Source organism: Agrilus planipennis, unplaced genomic scaffold (assembly GCF_000699045.2).
Source record: "Agrilus planipennis isolate EAB-ADULT unplaced genomic scaffold, Apla_2.0 scaffold9, whole genome shotgun sequence".
Lineage (NCBI taxonomy): Eukaryota > Metazoa > Arthropoda > Insecta > Coleoptera > Buprestidae > Agrilus > Agrilus planipennis.
The window spans coordinates 648,806-667,092 of NW_020442467.1; the positions used below are offsets into that span (position 1 = coordinate 648,806).

General features: G+C 36.2%; 1 protein-coding gene across 8 annotated transcripts in view; it reads right to left on the minus strand.

The window, feature by feature from the left end:
* Positions 1–18,287, minus strand: part of LOC108736912 (hemicentin-2) — a 465,590-nt gene that overhangs the window by 117,223 nt on the left and 330,080 nt on the right. For all 8 annotated transcript variants that reach the window (XM_025981202.1, XM_025981203.1, XM_025981199.1 and 5 more), the window contains 2 exons: positions 17,812–17,962; positions 15,315–15,426 (listed from right to left, as the gene is read on the minus strand). In XM_025981202.1, coding sequence (XP_025836987.1) covers positions 15,315–15,426; positions 17,812–17,962 — 263 coding nt within the window. The remainder of the gene's footprint in view (positions 1–15,314; positions 15,427–17,811; positions 17,963–18,287) is intronic.

Here is an 18,287-nt window from a genome sequence, read left to right on the forward strand (position 1 = left end):
GTGTGCGCGAAGTTTTGAACTCAGACCGTCGACTAAGTATTCGTTTAATTGCCCAGATATTAAATTTACCAAAATCTGTGGTTCATGACATTGTGACGGAGCATTTGAACATGCACAAGGTGTGCGCGAAGATGGTCCCAAAAGTGCTCACTGACGACCAGAAATTACGGCGAGTGGAAGTGTGCCAAGAAAACTTAAACCTGTGTGAAAGTGAACCCCAATTTTTGTTCCTCCTGGACAAACCGTCAACGCCAAGTTTTACGTGGAAGTGCTCAAGGGACTCAAACGAAGGGTCAATCGGGTCCGACAAGACATGACGGCTCACACCGCCTTTCTTGTGGACAGCTACCTGACAACCTGACCAAGGCCGGCATCCCAACGCTTCCGCAGCCGCCCTACAGCCCAGATGTGGTCCCCTGACTTTTTTTTGTTTGCTCGCCTGAAAAGGCAGATGAAAGGCAAGCATTTTGAGACGAGAGAGGGGATCGAAGCAGCATGCACCGCGGCTCTTAAGGCTATTCCAGAGAATGCCTTCCGTGACGCCTTCAATGCTTGGAAATCGCGCTGGTAGCGCTGCATCGACGCAGAAGGAGCCTATTTAGAAAGTTTTTAAAGAATTGTAACGATTGGCTGAATAATTTTTTTAAATCGACTCAGTCCTATTACTTTCCAGACAAACCCTGTATAACACCCCGTCTTGCTTTTGAACCTTCAAAATTTCGATCATTTTCAACAAATTGGTCTATAATTTCAGTTATAGTGGTCAAACTCCTTTTTACAACACAACTACACTCTTTTGGGTGTGATATGTACATATTTGGAAACCTAGCGCTGAGCATAATTTCGGGGAATCCCCAGGTTGAAATAAAAGAGCGCTAAACTGAAACAGCGCTAAACGAAACAGCGTTAAGCGGGGCCTTATTGTATTTCTTTTATTAGTAATGCTTTTTAGACTCATTCACATATTATAATTTTATTTCTTCTGATATTGTTTAAATTTGTTGTTTTGTTATTTTTTAAGGAAGGTAAAAACGATTATTCATATTAAAGTCAATACGATATTGGCCACCACTCATTCGAACTAGTAGCAAATCTATCTCTACAGATGGCACCTGCTGTACTCTCTGTGAGTAGATATGTAACCTTCGTTCCGGTTCAAAATTCTATGTATATTTTTTCTTTAAATTTTACTTTCAATTTTATCCTTTTCATTCCTACTCTGGCGTTATAGCTCAGCACCCGCAACAGCAGAGCATTTGAGGCAAGAGAAGCCCTATAAGATGGCTAACGATGACAGCTGTCAGATATGGCTGACGACATCTAATAGCCGTAACGCCACAACAGGTAAGGAGGGGGTAAAATTTAACGAAAGAAAATACACTGTGGCTGTTCATTAATATAAAAGTATGCAATTTGAATTAAATCCTTTATAAGAATAGCATATATTTTTGTAGTTGTTAGATTTGGTTCGGTTTATAATTAAGCATGCGCGCTGCTAATAACTTGATGTAGCAGTGCTGTGTTCGAAAAATACAGCATTAATGTTTTGGTACCATAAGGATTACTGTTTTTGGGAGTTTATAGTCAATAAAACTGAACTCATATTGTGCATATGGCGTAGTCACTTTATTGCCATATATTTACAGCTCTCTTGAGAAAAGTAATAGGGGGTTCACGAGAGGTTATATTCCATTCAATTTCCTTGGTGCTATTTAAATTATAGTCATTTAATTTTTACATTCATCGATTATTAACTACCTTAATACCTGTACTGTCCTTTTAGTTTCCATAATAGAATAATAAATAATTAAATTCGTACTTTACAGGGCGGTATTTTACATTACTCCTACTTATTAACACATATTTATAATGCGTAGTTAATAATTAGTAATAAAAGTTTCTTAGAATATTCTCCTATAAACCACAGTGCATTTATCTTGTCTAAAGTAAAAAAAATGAATGCTCGATGTATGGGAGAATTTAGTGATGTATTAAAAATGGATAATTAAATGTTTACTTTTACTTTATTTCTAAGATAATTCAATACGAAAATGAATAACAAATTTGACGAACAAAAATTTTGGGTCATGTGGCGAAACCTTCGTCTCGAGCACATCAAATTAACGAGAGTATAAACACCCTAGACAGAAATTTTCAGTCTCTCTCCAGTCTCTTAGAGTCTTTCGGCGTCTCTGAGAGCGTCTCTCACAGTCTTTCAGTCTCTCAGTTATTGCCTAGGTGTTTTTATGGATCTCTCACAGTCTCTGTATGAGAGACTCGAACGATAAAATTGTTAATTCAGAGATTCGAGTTTCTAACAATGAGACAGAATGAATAAAACTGAAAAATTAAATAACTCGAGTCTGTCATAGAAAGACTGGGATCTCTGACATATGTAGAACTTAGAAAATTTTAACCACGTCTACCGAGACACCACTTATTGAGAGATTACAGTCTCTCATTCAGAGACTGGATACGAAATGAGGATCTCTCTATGAGCGACTCGAGTCTCTCGTTCAGAGACGCTAAACAGTTTTTTTGCCAGTCTCTCGACAGTCTCTCTCAGCGACACCAAAGAGACTCGATGAGAGACGGAGACTCGAGTCTCGCTTTCAGAGACTCTGGGAGACAGAACATTTTTATCTCGGGCATTTATAAACAACTACCTAATTTTTACACTACTTATTTGTAAATAAATATGACCGCGATCAAATAATCACTGTGGCCTTCAATCTTTATCGAATTTCTAAATTAATCTTTCGCGAGCATAGAAGTGACTTCTTTTTAATGAAGCCGACTCGACCCTACGCTATCCTCCGCTTTATGTCCCTACTACTTCTTCCATCCTGAATTATCTGACTTCCTAGATATCTAAAATCAGCCCCTTCTTCTAACCTTTATATAGTTAGTTATTACCAAATATTTATTATTTACAAGCATTCGCGTAAATACGTGCTAAAGTTCATCGAAAATACAATAGATGGATAAATTATTTCTTGAGTCCTGACCAGGATCATCAGGATAAAACTAAAGTTTTTAATTTTCTTTGCGTAGAATGACAATGACAGTCGTTTATTGAGATGAAAGGAATTTTTTTTCTATCCTTCGGGAACAGTACTTATTTTCTACATAAAAGGTACCCTATGTCCTTTTCTGTATGCCTGACAATATGTGTACAAAATTTCATGATGATCAGCTGAGTAGTTAAAGCGTGAAATAGTAATAAACAAACAAACAAATAAACTAACTTTGGAATTTATAATATTAGTTAGGATTATATTCAACATAACAAGGTTGAAATTGCCTTTTCTAAAGGGCAGCTATATATTCCGCTCTTTTGTATTCCATCAAGTAACACGGAGCTTATACAATAGTTTCTCCGGACACAGTATTCAATGAATGACTGATGAAGATTAATACGAATGCCAAATATAGTAGAAAGCAGGATTAGATTTACCGATATGCCAACGGTGCGTGTTGATAATGAACTTAACAAGCACAAATAAATGCAAAAATCACGCGTTCAGTGAATACAACTGGTCAGAGTCGAATGTGAAAAGAATGTCAAGTATGATCCCTAGATAAAAAATTTCAGTCTCTCAGGGTCTTTCAGTCTTTCAGCGTCTCTGAGAGCGTCTCTCATAGTCTCTCAGTTATGACCTAGATGTTTTTATAGATCTGGTACAGTCTCTGAGACTCCAACGATAAAATTGTTCACTCAGAGATTCGAGTCTCTCGTTCAGAGATTCGAGTCTCTCGTTCAGAGATTCAAGTCTCTCGTTCACAGACTGGATACGAAATGAGGATCTCTCTATGAGCGACTCGAGTCTCTCGTTAAACAGTTTTTTTGACAGTCTCTCAACAGTCTCTTTCAGCGACGCCAGAGAGACTCGACGAGAGACGGAGACTCGAGTCTTGCTTCAGAGACTCAGAGACATTTTTATCTCGGGATGGACCGTTGTTAATAGAAATGTTAGGCCCTTACTTAGGCCGGAAATTAAAATAATTAAATATTAATATTCTTATCAAACAGAAATTTAATTTTATGAAGCCGTCACACGTGTATTATAGTTCATGTCGATCGGTGTCTGCTATCGGATAAACACATTTCGCCTTTTGTAGAGTTATTTGTAAACTAGTAATATTGTTCGATCGAATAAATCATCAGTACAAGATAAGATCATCCTTATCATTTGTATGTGTTTGAACCTCAGTTTCTACAAATAGTGGCGCAACGTCCTCAGATAAACTAATTCTTTTAGGCCGTCATCAAAAAACTTTTTCGGTATCTCCTCAATCCGCCTATTCATGGCACTTTCAAATCGAACACCCCTTACGGTTTTTTCAAATCTGGGAACAGATGATAATCACTGGGTTCAAAGTCCGGGAAATAAGGTGGGTGCGGAAGCAACTTCCATTGTAAATCGTTCAAAACATCCTTCGTTTTTCTTGCGGTGTGTGGTCTTGCATTATTCTGTTGCAATAGCGGATGCTTATGCAACTTTCCAGGGCGGTTTTTTGATAAGTGCCTGTCTCAGTGGTGCGGATATTATTTTCGAATAATAATCTGCATTAATTGCAGTACCTTTCGCCAGATAATTCATAAAAATAATCCCTTCGCAATCCCAGAATACACCAAGCATTACCTTTCCAACAAACGGAACTGCACGCTCTTTCAGTGGAGGCCTTTCTTCAGGTTTGGATTAAATTTTGATTGAAAGAAGGAATCCCAAAAAAAAATTATTGCTCTTTGAGATTTTGCTGGGTCTTCCATAGTTACAAAAACAGTGCTATGAAAACGTGTTTATATCAGTCGAACATCTAAATCAGACACCAATAAGATAGCCTATAAGTTCTGCATAATCTAATGATAGCACAATTCCCAAAACATTTGGAAACATCCCTCGTACATTCTCTTCAACAAGCACCTGTATAGTGACACTGAATTAGAGCAGTCGTTTCGAAATAGAAAATTTAAAAAATGATTTAAATGATGCAGCCTTTAATCTCTTCCCACGTTTAACTTTTCCTTTTTCCCGGCACAAAAACGAAAACATGTTCATAATGACACGCTTTAGGAACTTTACGACCACGTATAAACATCTGCCATTATTTAAACCCAGTGCTGCTCGCTCTTGGCGCCACGACTGTAAATATACTTTAATCCCTAAGCTCTGCTTCATAAGTCTCATCTTTTGCCCTCGAGGTGTACTTTGGAAAACTAATAGCGCTAGCCACGATTACATCGTAAAAAACGTTGCAACCTACCGTTTTTGTAGCCCCTATTGCGACGCTTCTTTTTCAAAGGTTGTTCTTAACATTGCTGACAAGTATTGCCTGAATATCAATGTACTTATTCAATTTATAATATAGATTATAATGTCCATCAATCGAATATCTGGATTATGTCAATTTAAGTGGTAATATTAATCTCGATTAAATTAGGATAGGCTAGGTTAGTTAATCGAATATCTAGATAGTGTCAAATTATGTGGTTGATTAAAATTAAATCTTTAGTTATACAAGGGTTGTCCGGAAAGTAATAGGACTGAGTCGATTTAAAAAAATTTATTGAGCCAGTCGTTACAATTCTTTAAAAACTTTCAAAATAGGCTCCTTCTTCGTCGATGCAGCGCTGCCAGCGCGACTTCCAAGCATTGAAGGCGTCACGGAAGGCATTCCCCGGAATAGCCTTAAGAGCTGCGGTGCATGCTGCTTGGATCCCCTCTGTCGTCTCAAAATGCTTACCTTTCATCGGCCTTTTCAGGTGAGCAAACAAAAAAAAGTCCGGAGGCCTCATCTGGGCTGCAGGGCGGCTGCGGAAGCGTTGGGATGCCGGCCATGGTCAGGTAGCTGTCCACAATAAAGGCGGTGTGAGCCGGGGAGTTGTCGTGGTGCAACTTCCAGTCGGCTGCGATGTCTTGTCGGACCCGATTGACCCTTCGTTTGAGTCTCTTGAGCACTTCCACGTAAGACTTGGCGTTGACGGTTTGTCCAGGAGGAACTAATTCATGGTGAACGATGCCTTTCATGTCAAAAAAGACAATGAGTATCGTTTTCATTTTTTTTGGGCGAGGAGACGCCGGCGTGTGCCACTCGGAAGATTGCCTCTTTGTCTCGGGATCATACTCAAAGATCCATGACTCGTCACCTGTGACTACATTATTCAAAAATTGGGGGTCACTTTCACACACGTTTAAATTTTCTTGGCACACTTCCACTCGCCGCAATTTCTAGTCGTCAGTGAGCACTTTTGGGACCATCTTCGCGCACACCTTGCGCATGTTCAAAAGCTCCGTCAGAATGTGATGAACCACAGATTTTGGTAAATTTAATATCTGGGCAATTAAACGAATACTTAGTCGACGGTCTGTGTTCAAAACTTCGCGCACACGAGTCACATTGTCGGTGTTTGTCGAAGTCGAAGGTCTTCCAGCACGGTCTTCATCGGCGACCTCTTCCCGGCGCTCTGAAAAGGCCTGGTGCCACCGAAACACACCACTTCTTGCTAAAGCAACATCTGGGTATGGCTGCTTGATCATATCAAACGTCTCTGTCGTAGATTTACCGAGTTTCACACAGAATTTAATCGCGTATCTCTGCTTTAACGAACGCTGCATTTTCGGCTTGCACCACTCACAGAAACACGTCGCGCGAAAAAGCCTGTTCTGACTCTCCAGGTGCTCAGAGACAACTCACCAGCCGCTCGTTCGTTAGCTAGGAATGCCATCTACCGAATCCAGTCGGTGCGCGCACGCTCCGAAGTACAGTCGAGGCGGAAGAAAATCAGTTCTATTACTTTCCGCACAAACCCTGTATTTCCAATGAGATTAAGTTTATTTTTGAAATGTCTACACCAATGTCTCTTATAAAGCAAACAGAGTTATGTTAGTCAAAGCTAATGATGTCAGAAGTGAAACTTTGAATGTCATTTAATGAATTCTATTATCATTAATCGAATAATATCGTGTCATTCTTAAGTTGAAAAAGAATGAATTCTTTAATTAGTAAGACTGGCAGCAGTTACAAGGACTGATAAATTGAGGCGAATGCCCGGCGACTATTATTGGAGTCTTCTTTTAGTACAAATCTTCGTATACTTTTTCCGTCTCTATCACTTATTTCCGTCTCTCCCACTTAACAGATATTGTTAGCTCAACGAGTTTTAGTCTTAAGTTCAAAACTTTCATAGTGTATCATTAGACACTAAAAAATATCACAACCAAATTTGAAGCTTTCACCATTTATTACAATTACCAAAACCTTAAAATAACTAAACTATTATTATAAAGAGGTAATGTGTGTACGTTTGCGTGTAGGATGTCATCTCTGAAACTACAGATCCGATTTCAAAAATGATTTCATTAATAATTTCAATAAACCTTAACTGTGAAGAGAGGCTGTATATCATTCCTTTAAAGGAATTTTCGTTGAGACCACTTTTGCAACCTAAGTCATCGAAAAAGCAGTTGAACTAATATGTAGTCTTAACGGTAAGAGATGAATTCTATAGAAAAGTTATAGAACTTAAAAAGGTCTGGATAAAGCCCGAGGTAACATATACATGTGTATATTAAGGTTAATACACAAATTGATAAAATATGATTCCTATAGTAACAGACATTGTGGCAAGTTTAAAGTTTTTTCTTTTTGTAAACTATGCCGTTGTTTTAAACTTTACGAATCGCCTATATTAAAGTTTATACTCGATAGACTCCCACTTTAGAGCCCCTCAGGGATAAAACTGAACTAATTCTGTCAGATACAACGTAGATCGCGTATATGCACACCAACAGTTTGCTATTTGCTAAGTCATCCTTGTGGAAAAAACTTTAACTAGTTAATGAAATGTTGCGATAAAGTTTCTAGAGTTAGACTCCCTAATGAATAACCTACTTACCTAAACAACCTGAAAGTGGTAGGTACAAAAAGCATTAAAATTAACTGTTTTATTGTATTTTGTTTTTATCTTTTAATAGTAAAGTCTTCAAATAGTCACGCTATTTTTTAAAATTTGTGTCAACGAAATAATAATTAAAACTTCAAAACTGTTGTGCCCTTCGTATTATATTGTAATGTTCGTGGGTTTAACAAATTAAACTTTTAAGACTCACAATGACAAAAAACTATTTATTTACACTAATTATTATTGAACTTAAAAACACTATTAACTTATAACTAACTTAGGTGATAAATTACTCTATTTATTTACAGTACTGTTACTAAATCACTATTCACTGCGTTGTCAATTTATTTCTCTTCTATCACTGTCAATTCATTTCTTGATTCACTTCTGCGACGGTCAATTTATTTCTACTGTACTCTCTGCGATCGTCTCTTCCTTTATATACTCCCTTGCCTCCTTTCGGGAACATTCTCGAGCCGTCCGGAAAAGTTTCGTTTACTTCGATCTGCTTAATTGCTTTCCCGGAACGCAGGTACGACACACACGATTACAGATACGGCGCACATGAAGAAAAGCGCCCGCGGCTAGTCGGCGAATCGATAAGCCGCTCACAGACACGTATGCCCGATCGCACACAATCACGCTCGTGCTCGCTACAATATATCAAGGTCATTTTTCAAAAGAATTACGTGTAAAAGAAACTGATGAGAACAACATTTTTTACTACATATAGGTAGGCACCTAATTATTAAAAGGTTCCTTGTAGAACTTCACGGATGCAGATTTAAAATTGTAGAACTTGGAATGTAGGAATGTGAAAGGAAGGGACGGACAAATAGGGCCGCTGCAAGTGCAGCGCTGGAAGCGACCATCTGAGGTTATAATTGAAGAAAGGGTGTAACAAAGCGAAAACGAATTGGATGCGTTACAGGGCCATCTAAAAATTAAATACTTACTTGTGTTTAAAGGTTTAATTTAATTGAAACATAAAAGTATGGAGATGGAAAGAACAGAAACAAGTGGAAAACGTTTATAAGAAATGTATAAAGTTTTAGTTTTCAACTAAATGAATAGGTTGGGATATGGAAATGTATAGGAGAAATGGTGAGAGTAAAATATAAGGAGATGATAAGAAAGAATAATTTGACGAGAATGGATAAGTCGAGATATGTGGAAACGTGAAAAGTATGAAGGTTTTGCTATGGGAGTATTAGCAGAGGGACTGGGTGTCAGAATAAATAAACGGCATGAAAGATGTTAATGTAATAAGAATGTATAGAGTGGGAAATGAGATTAGAGTGGTAACAATTGAATGAAAAAAGAACAAAGTGTATGCAGAATGTGTGAAAGGGGGATGAAACGTTTATCTACTAAGAGGATATGAGGAAAGCAAGGAATTGGATGAATGTTACGTACTAATAAGTGGGAGTGAAGATGGACTAAAAAGAAATATTGAAAAGGAGAGAAAGGGTTAAGAAAGGTGTTTAGGTTCGACTTTTAAGGATTAGCGTGCACTAATCATTATTATCATGGCGACAATGAACCTATTGTCACTGTCATGTCACGAAAGACTTCTTGTCTGTACGTAATACATAGAGTGACAGATCGGTGAATGTGATAGCACCCTACATTACTAAACAAGATACTAATTACGCGATCAGTTTTAATAATAATAATAATGAGTTGAGCCCTTCTGTAACCTAGGTATGATACGTAGACTTATCTATATTAAACTGGCAATATTATCGCTTTTTAACATGCACGTTGTATTGATAGCAATATATATTGTACTAAATAGCAGTGGCATACAGAGTGCTTCTAAAGTAAGTAGCAAGTTTGTAGGAGGTGGTACGGCACTATAAAACAAGAAAATTAAGTCAATGTTTGGTGGTCCAAAAGTTCACCGTTTTCGAGAAAACCATATTCGAAAGTGTCAGTCCGGCCCTGGCAGCATCATGCATGGAAATGCGACATTGTAACGCCGCATTCAATCAGATGTGACTTGAAAAACGACAGCAATATTATAGAATGTATAGATTCATACGTGTATGTAATGTTTGTTAAAAATGAGTATATGCTTATTGCTTAATTTGAAATTCCTTTGTTGAGTTCTGTGGGACAATTCCCTCAACTTCATTACACAACTTCTTTTACTGCCTAACTCCTAAATAGTTACGCAATTAGTTAATAAGGATTGTGTTTGCCTGAAAACAGCATAAATATAGCCCTTTCGGTGTTAGGCATACCTTGAAACAGTTGCACGCATTGAAGCAAATAATCCGTTATACCTTTCCATCCATATACCATATTTCTAAAGAGAAATACACTGATTACTACAAAAGGCACCTTCGTATTGAACATCAGAACAAAGAAATAGTATTAATTACATTAATCCTTTAATCAACACCGTAGTCGGAATATCGGAATTAATTACTTGCTTGAATCGAATCTAACGATTCTCTAATGTTTGTCTGGTTTTATTTTTCTTTAATCACCCATGTCCGGGAATCGTGTTACCCGAACCTAACTAATAGGTGGCATGTTCTAATTGAAGTTTCGAATTAATTAAGCACAAATAAATCGACCGTTGATGTGACGTTGGTAAAAAGTTATCGTTACTCTGATACAGTGACCAATCATGAAAACCCGCAAATTTCAATCGATATCTCTCAGCCAACCCATTGCATTGTAGGGAACGAGACAGGCAATATCGACTTTGCCAACCAATAATACTAACCCAAATAACACGATTGGAATGCATGCAGTAAAAGCATTCGAATATGAACTGAATATTTCTCAATAATCGATTGAAATGTAGTAAAGAGCAAGCTGTGATCGCTGCGTAGAAAAGCGTTTCTTACGATCGGCATATCTATGCATAATTTATTTATATAGACGATGAAACGGTGCACTGAATACGGGAAGATACTTTAAGATGAATTTCTGTTTTTCTCGTTGAAATTCATGAAAGCTATTTCCTGAAAGTTAACAAGATAAAAGTTACACCGCACAATCGTCTACAATAGCATCCGATACGAAACGGTCAATTTATTTCCATATACAGGGTGTAACAAAAATAAGTTCCCAACTTACAGGAGGTGATAGGGCATTATAAAACATAAAAATTAAATAAATGTTTGTGTCTAAATGTTCGCCGTCTTCTAGAAAAACAAAATAGTTAAAGGTACAGTTAAATACAATTCCGGCCCTGATACAGGAATACGACCCGCTACGCCGCACTCAATCAGCTGGTGATTACCTGCATTTATTTGTTGTTTGCAGTATTTGTTTTACATTTTGTTGCTCAAAGACACTCCTAAAAATAAGTACACGCAAAATAGCAGTCAACATTGGCTCCTCTCATGTGACAGTGCGGCAGATTTAAAACAAAATGCTGCATTCTTATCATTTGCAGCGAGTTCCAGCCTTATTGCTTGAATTTGTGTTGGTAGTTCCGAAAGGAAAGTGCTGTATAGTCTAATTTTTTTCATGAGATGTTGTTTACATACAAATTTGTTTTAAGTGGAACGGAATTGTGAATTTTCACAATAATCACTTTTGGCGCGATGAAAATTCGCATGTTATAGATACATCTTTCGCGATAACACGAACTGTTTTTGGTTAATGTGTGATACGGAATCTAATTTTATTTGGCTTTTTTGATAATTTTACTTACATCCACCCGTAAAAAAAGTAACGCGCTTGGCAACACTTCGATGGTGGTGCAGAATTTACCTTAATAAAATTACAATTAATCGACGTTTTCTATTTCTTTTGCGTTTTTAATACACGTTGAGGTGTAATTTACGTAGTGCTGCGTGCTATCAGCGATGAAAAAATGTTCTCATTTAAGGTATTATTATCGGGCACCTATGTGTAATTGTTTACGTTTATGTTACACGTAGGATAATCGGCAATCTCCATTCATTTAGCTACACTACGCTAATCGGTAGACACCCATGTTGTCAATTCACGCCCAGGGCCGGCTTCGGATTGTAAATTTCCTTAAAAACAATTTTGCCCTTAACCACATTGCTACATTCACTGTGCGATTGTTACTGCATGTAATATATTATGTCTAAGGCTCAACACTTACATCCTGTATAGTGAATGTATTAGATTACCAAGAAAAACGAAAAATATCCGTAAGGAATTTGAATGCATTATCGAGAATAATTTTATGCAGAGAAGTGTACAACTGACAACAAATATTCAGAATAAAATTAAAGGAGTAGAGCCACAAAAAATGCTTTCGTTTGTAAGTAGCAACATCAAAATTTTGAAAATGTTTCAATCAGAATACTAGATAAACGAAAAGTAAATCAAAATAGCATCGCAATTTGTTTTACAGGTACTTAATTCAGTGATTAATTAAAAGGATTATATGCAATTTTCGTCTATATTTAACCCTAAAAGGGTCATAAACACTTAAACTTGAAGGTCCGATCCCGGACCACCTTTTTATAGAAATTTTTTTGTTAAATGTGTAATAACAGAGTTGTGGACGAAATCTCCTTAGGTGGAATCCCCTGCACACAGAGCTATACAGAAGTAAATTATATAAAATGTGTGATATCTGCGCAGAATTACTGTTTATTTATTTATTAGGGTAAACTTATCAAAGTTGAATGTTATGAATACTTAGTTATCCAACCCTCAATTTATATGTTTAGCTGTAAGTGTTAAGTTAGTTTATTAATAACGGAAAGTTTGTTTCCAATTATAACTTCAATGTAATTGATTACGAAGATAAACTGAGATTAACTATCATACCGTATATCAAAGAGGCCAACCGTGGAATTAAGGACGTATTAAGATACTTGAAGACATAAACAAATAAATGCTTAAAGTCGCTAAAACTTAAAACTTCCGCCAATGATGAGAGAGTGAAACTAATCATAAGGCAAGGTTAAATCAATGACGAATAATTTGATCGTTAAATTAATTCTACCTTAGTATCAAAATTATCAATTGTTATTACTCCTCCACTTCTTCCTATCTTCAATAATTTCTCGATAATTCGAACAATTTATATCTGGTCTAGGTCTGACTCTACCCCTCTTAACTCCTGTTTGTATATGGCTCTAATTAGCCCTTCATGTCTGAGAACTCGCCTATTTCCATATCTAACGACCCCTGCTCTATGACACTATATATCAAACGCTTTAAAGCTTAGGCGTGTCTTATTAAATAATTTCATTCAAAACATCCCCAAATATGCGGGATGATTACTGTATTCGATGTTTATGAGATTTGTCTACATATAATTAGACAAAATTTTACCGAGTACGCGGAGTATGTACATGTACAATAAACTTTATTTAATATTCGTTTCGTATTTTCCGTGTGAAATATTACCTAATATAAGTTTAATGATAAATAACTGAGTATACATAAATTTATTCTTATATCATTATAATTTTAAATACTTCTTTTTTATTTCTAATGACTTTTAAAGTCTCTTAAAGTACGTGGTGCAAATTATAAAATATCTCTAAATGAAAAGGTCAAGCAAGACATGAAACAAAACAGCGATTTGTCAATAAGAAAATTAATTCATTTGATATTCAAATTGATAAATGCAATTATTTCAAAATTAATCATAACATGTCGTGTTGTATATGTTAGGCCCGAAGACCGAAAACGCTCAGTGGCCGGAGAAAACGGCCACATCGCGTTCTGGCTGCCTTCGAACGCACAGAACGCGTTTGGCTGTTTTTAAACGCTCGCAACGCGTTCTGGTAACTGTTAAACAGTCGGAACGCTTTTTGTCAATTGTTGAACGCTCACGACGCGTTCTTAATGTTCGACTTGTATTATTTGCCGCTTTCTACCTGCGTACAATAAGATTTATATTGTACTTATAAAACAAATGAATTTCAATCCATTTTTCAGTTTTTGGAAAACAATTCAATTATTGACTATAATTGGATACCAAAGATAAGTTCGATTTTTCTCGCCGAATCATTTCAACAATATTAAATTTCTTATAATTGTTTTTCAGTTCCAGGAAGAAAATTACACTGAACACTTTGTACTTTGAGTATATAATAACTAACTTGACTTCATGAAAAATTAGTACAGTTCTCGTCATTGTAGCGAGAAAATCAGTCTATCATTGACTAAACAACTTACTAAAGTCGTTTGAAAAGTTACACTTTCATTAAAATGTCTGATAAATCAGCGAAAGAAATTTTTTATGATAAAGTAAAACCAATTATCGATAGTTGTGACGATAGATCTATGTTGCTGTCTGAGGAAAGGTACGAATTGCTTGTACGAGAAGCTGAGCATGCTCAAATTGCGCATAAAAATCAGGAGTCTCGACAATATAAGTGTTCAGTGTAACTTTCTTCCTAGAACTGAAAAACAATTGCAAGAAATTTAATATTGTTGAAATGATTCGGCGAGAAAAACCGAACCCATCTTTGGTATCTAATTATAGTTGTCAATAATTTAATTGTTTCCTAAAAACTGAAAAATGGATTGTTATTCATTTGTTTTATAAGTACAATATAAATCTCATTGTACGCAGGTAGAAAGCGGCAAATAATACAAGTCGAACATTAAGAACGCGTCGCGAGCGTTTAAAAACAGCCAAAACGCGTTCTGTGCGTTCGAAGGCAGCCAGAACGCGATGTGGCCGTTTTTTCCGGCCACTAAGCGTTTTCGGTCTTCGGGCCTAACATATACACAATCAAAACTGGTACCGTCACATTCAAAATATCTGAAAACTGAATACCTTTTAGTAACTAGGTATCTTGATAAGAATAAGCTAACTGACTTCCATCGGGGAACCAGTTGTTTATTTATATTAATTATCGAAATCGAATTTTCCAAATTATTTTCATTTTTCTGGAAGGCTTTAGAAATTATTTTGTTACGCGGTCATGCATGTGTCATTCACGAATTATTCGTTACCTTGAAAACAGCCCCTCTTGCTTTGAGTATCTTTAACGGCGCTAGACCTTTTAAGTAATCGATATACATTCTTCATCACTTGTATAAGTAATAATATTAAGATCATAAAAAGAACAGGATTTTTGGAAACTAACATACGATTGTAGGCTCTATAATACCTGGTCTTTTATGATAAAATAACATTGTTAAATTAATATAATACAATTAATTTTACAATCGGCAGTTAATGTTGCAGTAGTTTGACTTCAGTTGTAACATGTAGGTACTTATTGTTGTGCACATAATCGCAAAAAGCAACTTAGAAACTGCTTTTTCATGTGGAAAAAGCTTGCTCATTTCCTTGTTACTAATACTGAGTTAATTTCATTGTAAATATACATGATTTTCATCTTAAACTATTCTTTAAAAAAAATTGTCGATTTTGAACTTTCAGTGAGCAAACATCGAATTTTTTAAAAATTAAAATTGTTAATTGAGATCTACGTACCATACAACGTCAATTAAATTAGATGGATGTGCGATGTATGAGCACAAGAGCAATACATCTACGGATTCGTTTGTCGTAATGTTGGCAGGACTGACGGTCACTATTGGTGGATCTGGAAAAAAGAATTGTAATAGAAACATTGAAAAATCTGTACATGTCCAAATAAAAATGTATACAGGGTAGAATGCAATGGTTTTTAATGTGGACCCTTAGCATAAAGAGTATGGTATGAATATTAATAGAATAATAAAATAAAATCTTGGCATGTAAGACATGTAAAAGTAGGGTTAGAGCTAATATAAAAATAGGAGACGAAAAACTAGACGAGTCGATTTTTGATATCCAGGGAGTCAAATACCTCACAATCGGTCGAGTAGCTTTTGTGCTTAGTTAATTTGAAAATTCGAAAAAAAAATATTAGAGGTGTACTTTTTGTATGTATGTATGTATGGATGTGGAACGTGAACTGTAGGCGCTGTGAAAAAGGAAATGTTAGAAGCGTTTGACCGTAAAAAAGTAAAAAAAAGTTATCGCTTAGGCTTCTGGTACGTTTGGTCTTAGCTCAATAGTGGTTTGTAATGGTGCGTATATATCGGAGTCCGGACTTTATCCATTCTGAGTCGGTACTTCAAAGAGAATTTGATTTAATGTGATCGACATATTTGGGCATACTTTCCCCGTTTGCGTCGTTGTATTAATAAATAATCGTCGTCACCAGTCATTATCTACTAAATGAATAACAAATCAAATAAAATGTACGGCTTGGTCGGATGTCACCGCGTTCGTTGCATCAGCCGATTTCTTTCTGTTTTTTAAGATACAAACGGGACAGATGATTCGCCTCGGCTTCCTCGGACGTGTTCCTACTGAGATATATACGTTGCTACTGTCAGGTGCGAAGGTTGTGCAGCTATTCGGTTTTTAGATGCAAAACCATTGAAATTCTACAACAATTGGTCGAAGTGTATAAATGGATGTCCAAAATATCCACAACTAGTGCCAGAAGTTCACAACTGGCCGCATGGGAATTCGCGACGAAAAAAGAACCGAGAGACCGTATTTTCGACGAGAAGTTAATCATCTCCTTTCCTTTTTACAGTTCGAACTTGGTATCCACTGTTTATCATTTTTCCTAGTATTTAACGAACTTTTGGCCAAGACGAGCCTTAATGATAATATTGAGGTGAAAGAACCGATCAAATGCTTTCTCGATAACATGGTGGCGAGCTGTATCACATCATCATCATAAGGTCGTCAGTTCTAAGACTGGTTGGACACGCACCTCCACTCTTTCCTATCCTGAGCTAATTTTCGCATTTCCCCAAAATTAGAACATCCCACATCCTTAATTATTTGCGAACAGTAATCTAATCTAGGTCTGTCTCTACCCCTATTAACTCCTGTTTCTGCCTCTTATATGTTTCTGAATAGACCTTCATGTCTGAGAAGGTCTCCTACCAATCTATCTCGTCTACTTCTTATTTAATTCCATAGAGTCTTCAGTTCTCTTATTCTTTCTAATACCTCTTCATTTCTAACCTTCTCTATACACGGTGTCCTCATCATTCGCCTGAAACACCACATTTCGAACGCTTCTAACCTTTTCTTTTCTGCCGCGCCCAGCGTCCATGTTTCACACCCGTACAGCACCGCGCTCCAAACATACACTATGAGCAACCTTTTCCGAATGTCTAAATTAACCGTTCGCGACCATAGAAGTGACTTCTTTTTATTGAAGGCGACTCGACGCTGCGTTATCCTCTGCAGGAAGTCTATCTAGATCCCTAATACTCCTTTCGTCCTGACTTATCTGACTTCCTAGATACCTAAAATAAGCCACTTCTTCTAATTTTTCGTCTCCTATCTTTGTATTCGTTCTTTCTCTACTTTTTCTTCTTTTGTATGAGATAGATTTTTAGAAACTGCCACACTGTCTACAAAAGCGCATTGACCAAGTCAAAGATTATGCACATTAGAGGAATGTTCGATGTTTAGTGTAATATTTATTGAAGATAAACGTTTTTGATACTTCTTAAAGACAAGAAGACCATATTATTGGTGTCTTATTGTAACATAATAGAAACTATCTAGAAAACTTTTGTAAAATAAAATGTACATTTAAGTTGTTGGGTATGAGTAGGTATTTACAGCGGTAGAGGATTGACCAATAAATAATAAAAGAATGAGTCTAAAACAAAAATGAAAGTATAAATGATACGATTAAAAATATTTTTTATGAGAATGTTAACACATTTTAATAAATTAAGTAACTAATGAGTGAAGACCCTAAAAATGTGTCGGTATATTCTATCTTTCTCAACAATACTTCTATGTTAGACAATCACATAGCTAATACTCTTGATGGAGATCTAATATACCCAAACATATAAAGACATTTTCTAATCGTATGGTATAATTTTAGACTGTTAAAACACCTTGTATGTGTTGTATATGTACATATATACATGTATTTGTATGTGTACTTAAGAATACGTACAGAGCACTTCGAGTGGGAGCACTTCGTGAAGAGGTGGTTCTTCGAGCTCTTTTGTGACCAGGTTCTCGGCATAGCAGTGAAATGCTTGCCCGTTCTCCCATCTACTTGCTACGAATCTCAGAGAACTTTTTGTCGTGAACGTGCCGTCTCTCTAGAAAAAAAATTCAGAATAAACCGTTTGAAAATGCTACTTTTCCAAGGAATGCCAATAAATGTTTTAAAGTCACGACATACATACATATATACATAAATCGATTTTAACCTTCCTTGATCTTTTAAAAAGTATCAAATTATTGCAACATTTTATACGGTGAAACGGAAAAAGATTAAAAATGAGCTGGTAAACAAACAAAAAATTTTACTATTTGAACGCATACGTATATATATATATTTATTATGACTGATTCTCAAGAAATTATATCCGGCTATAGTGACCCAAATGATTAATAATAACATTTTCGCTCATTTTTCTGACC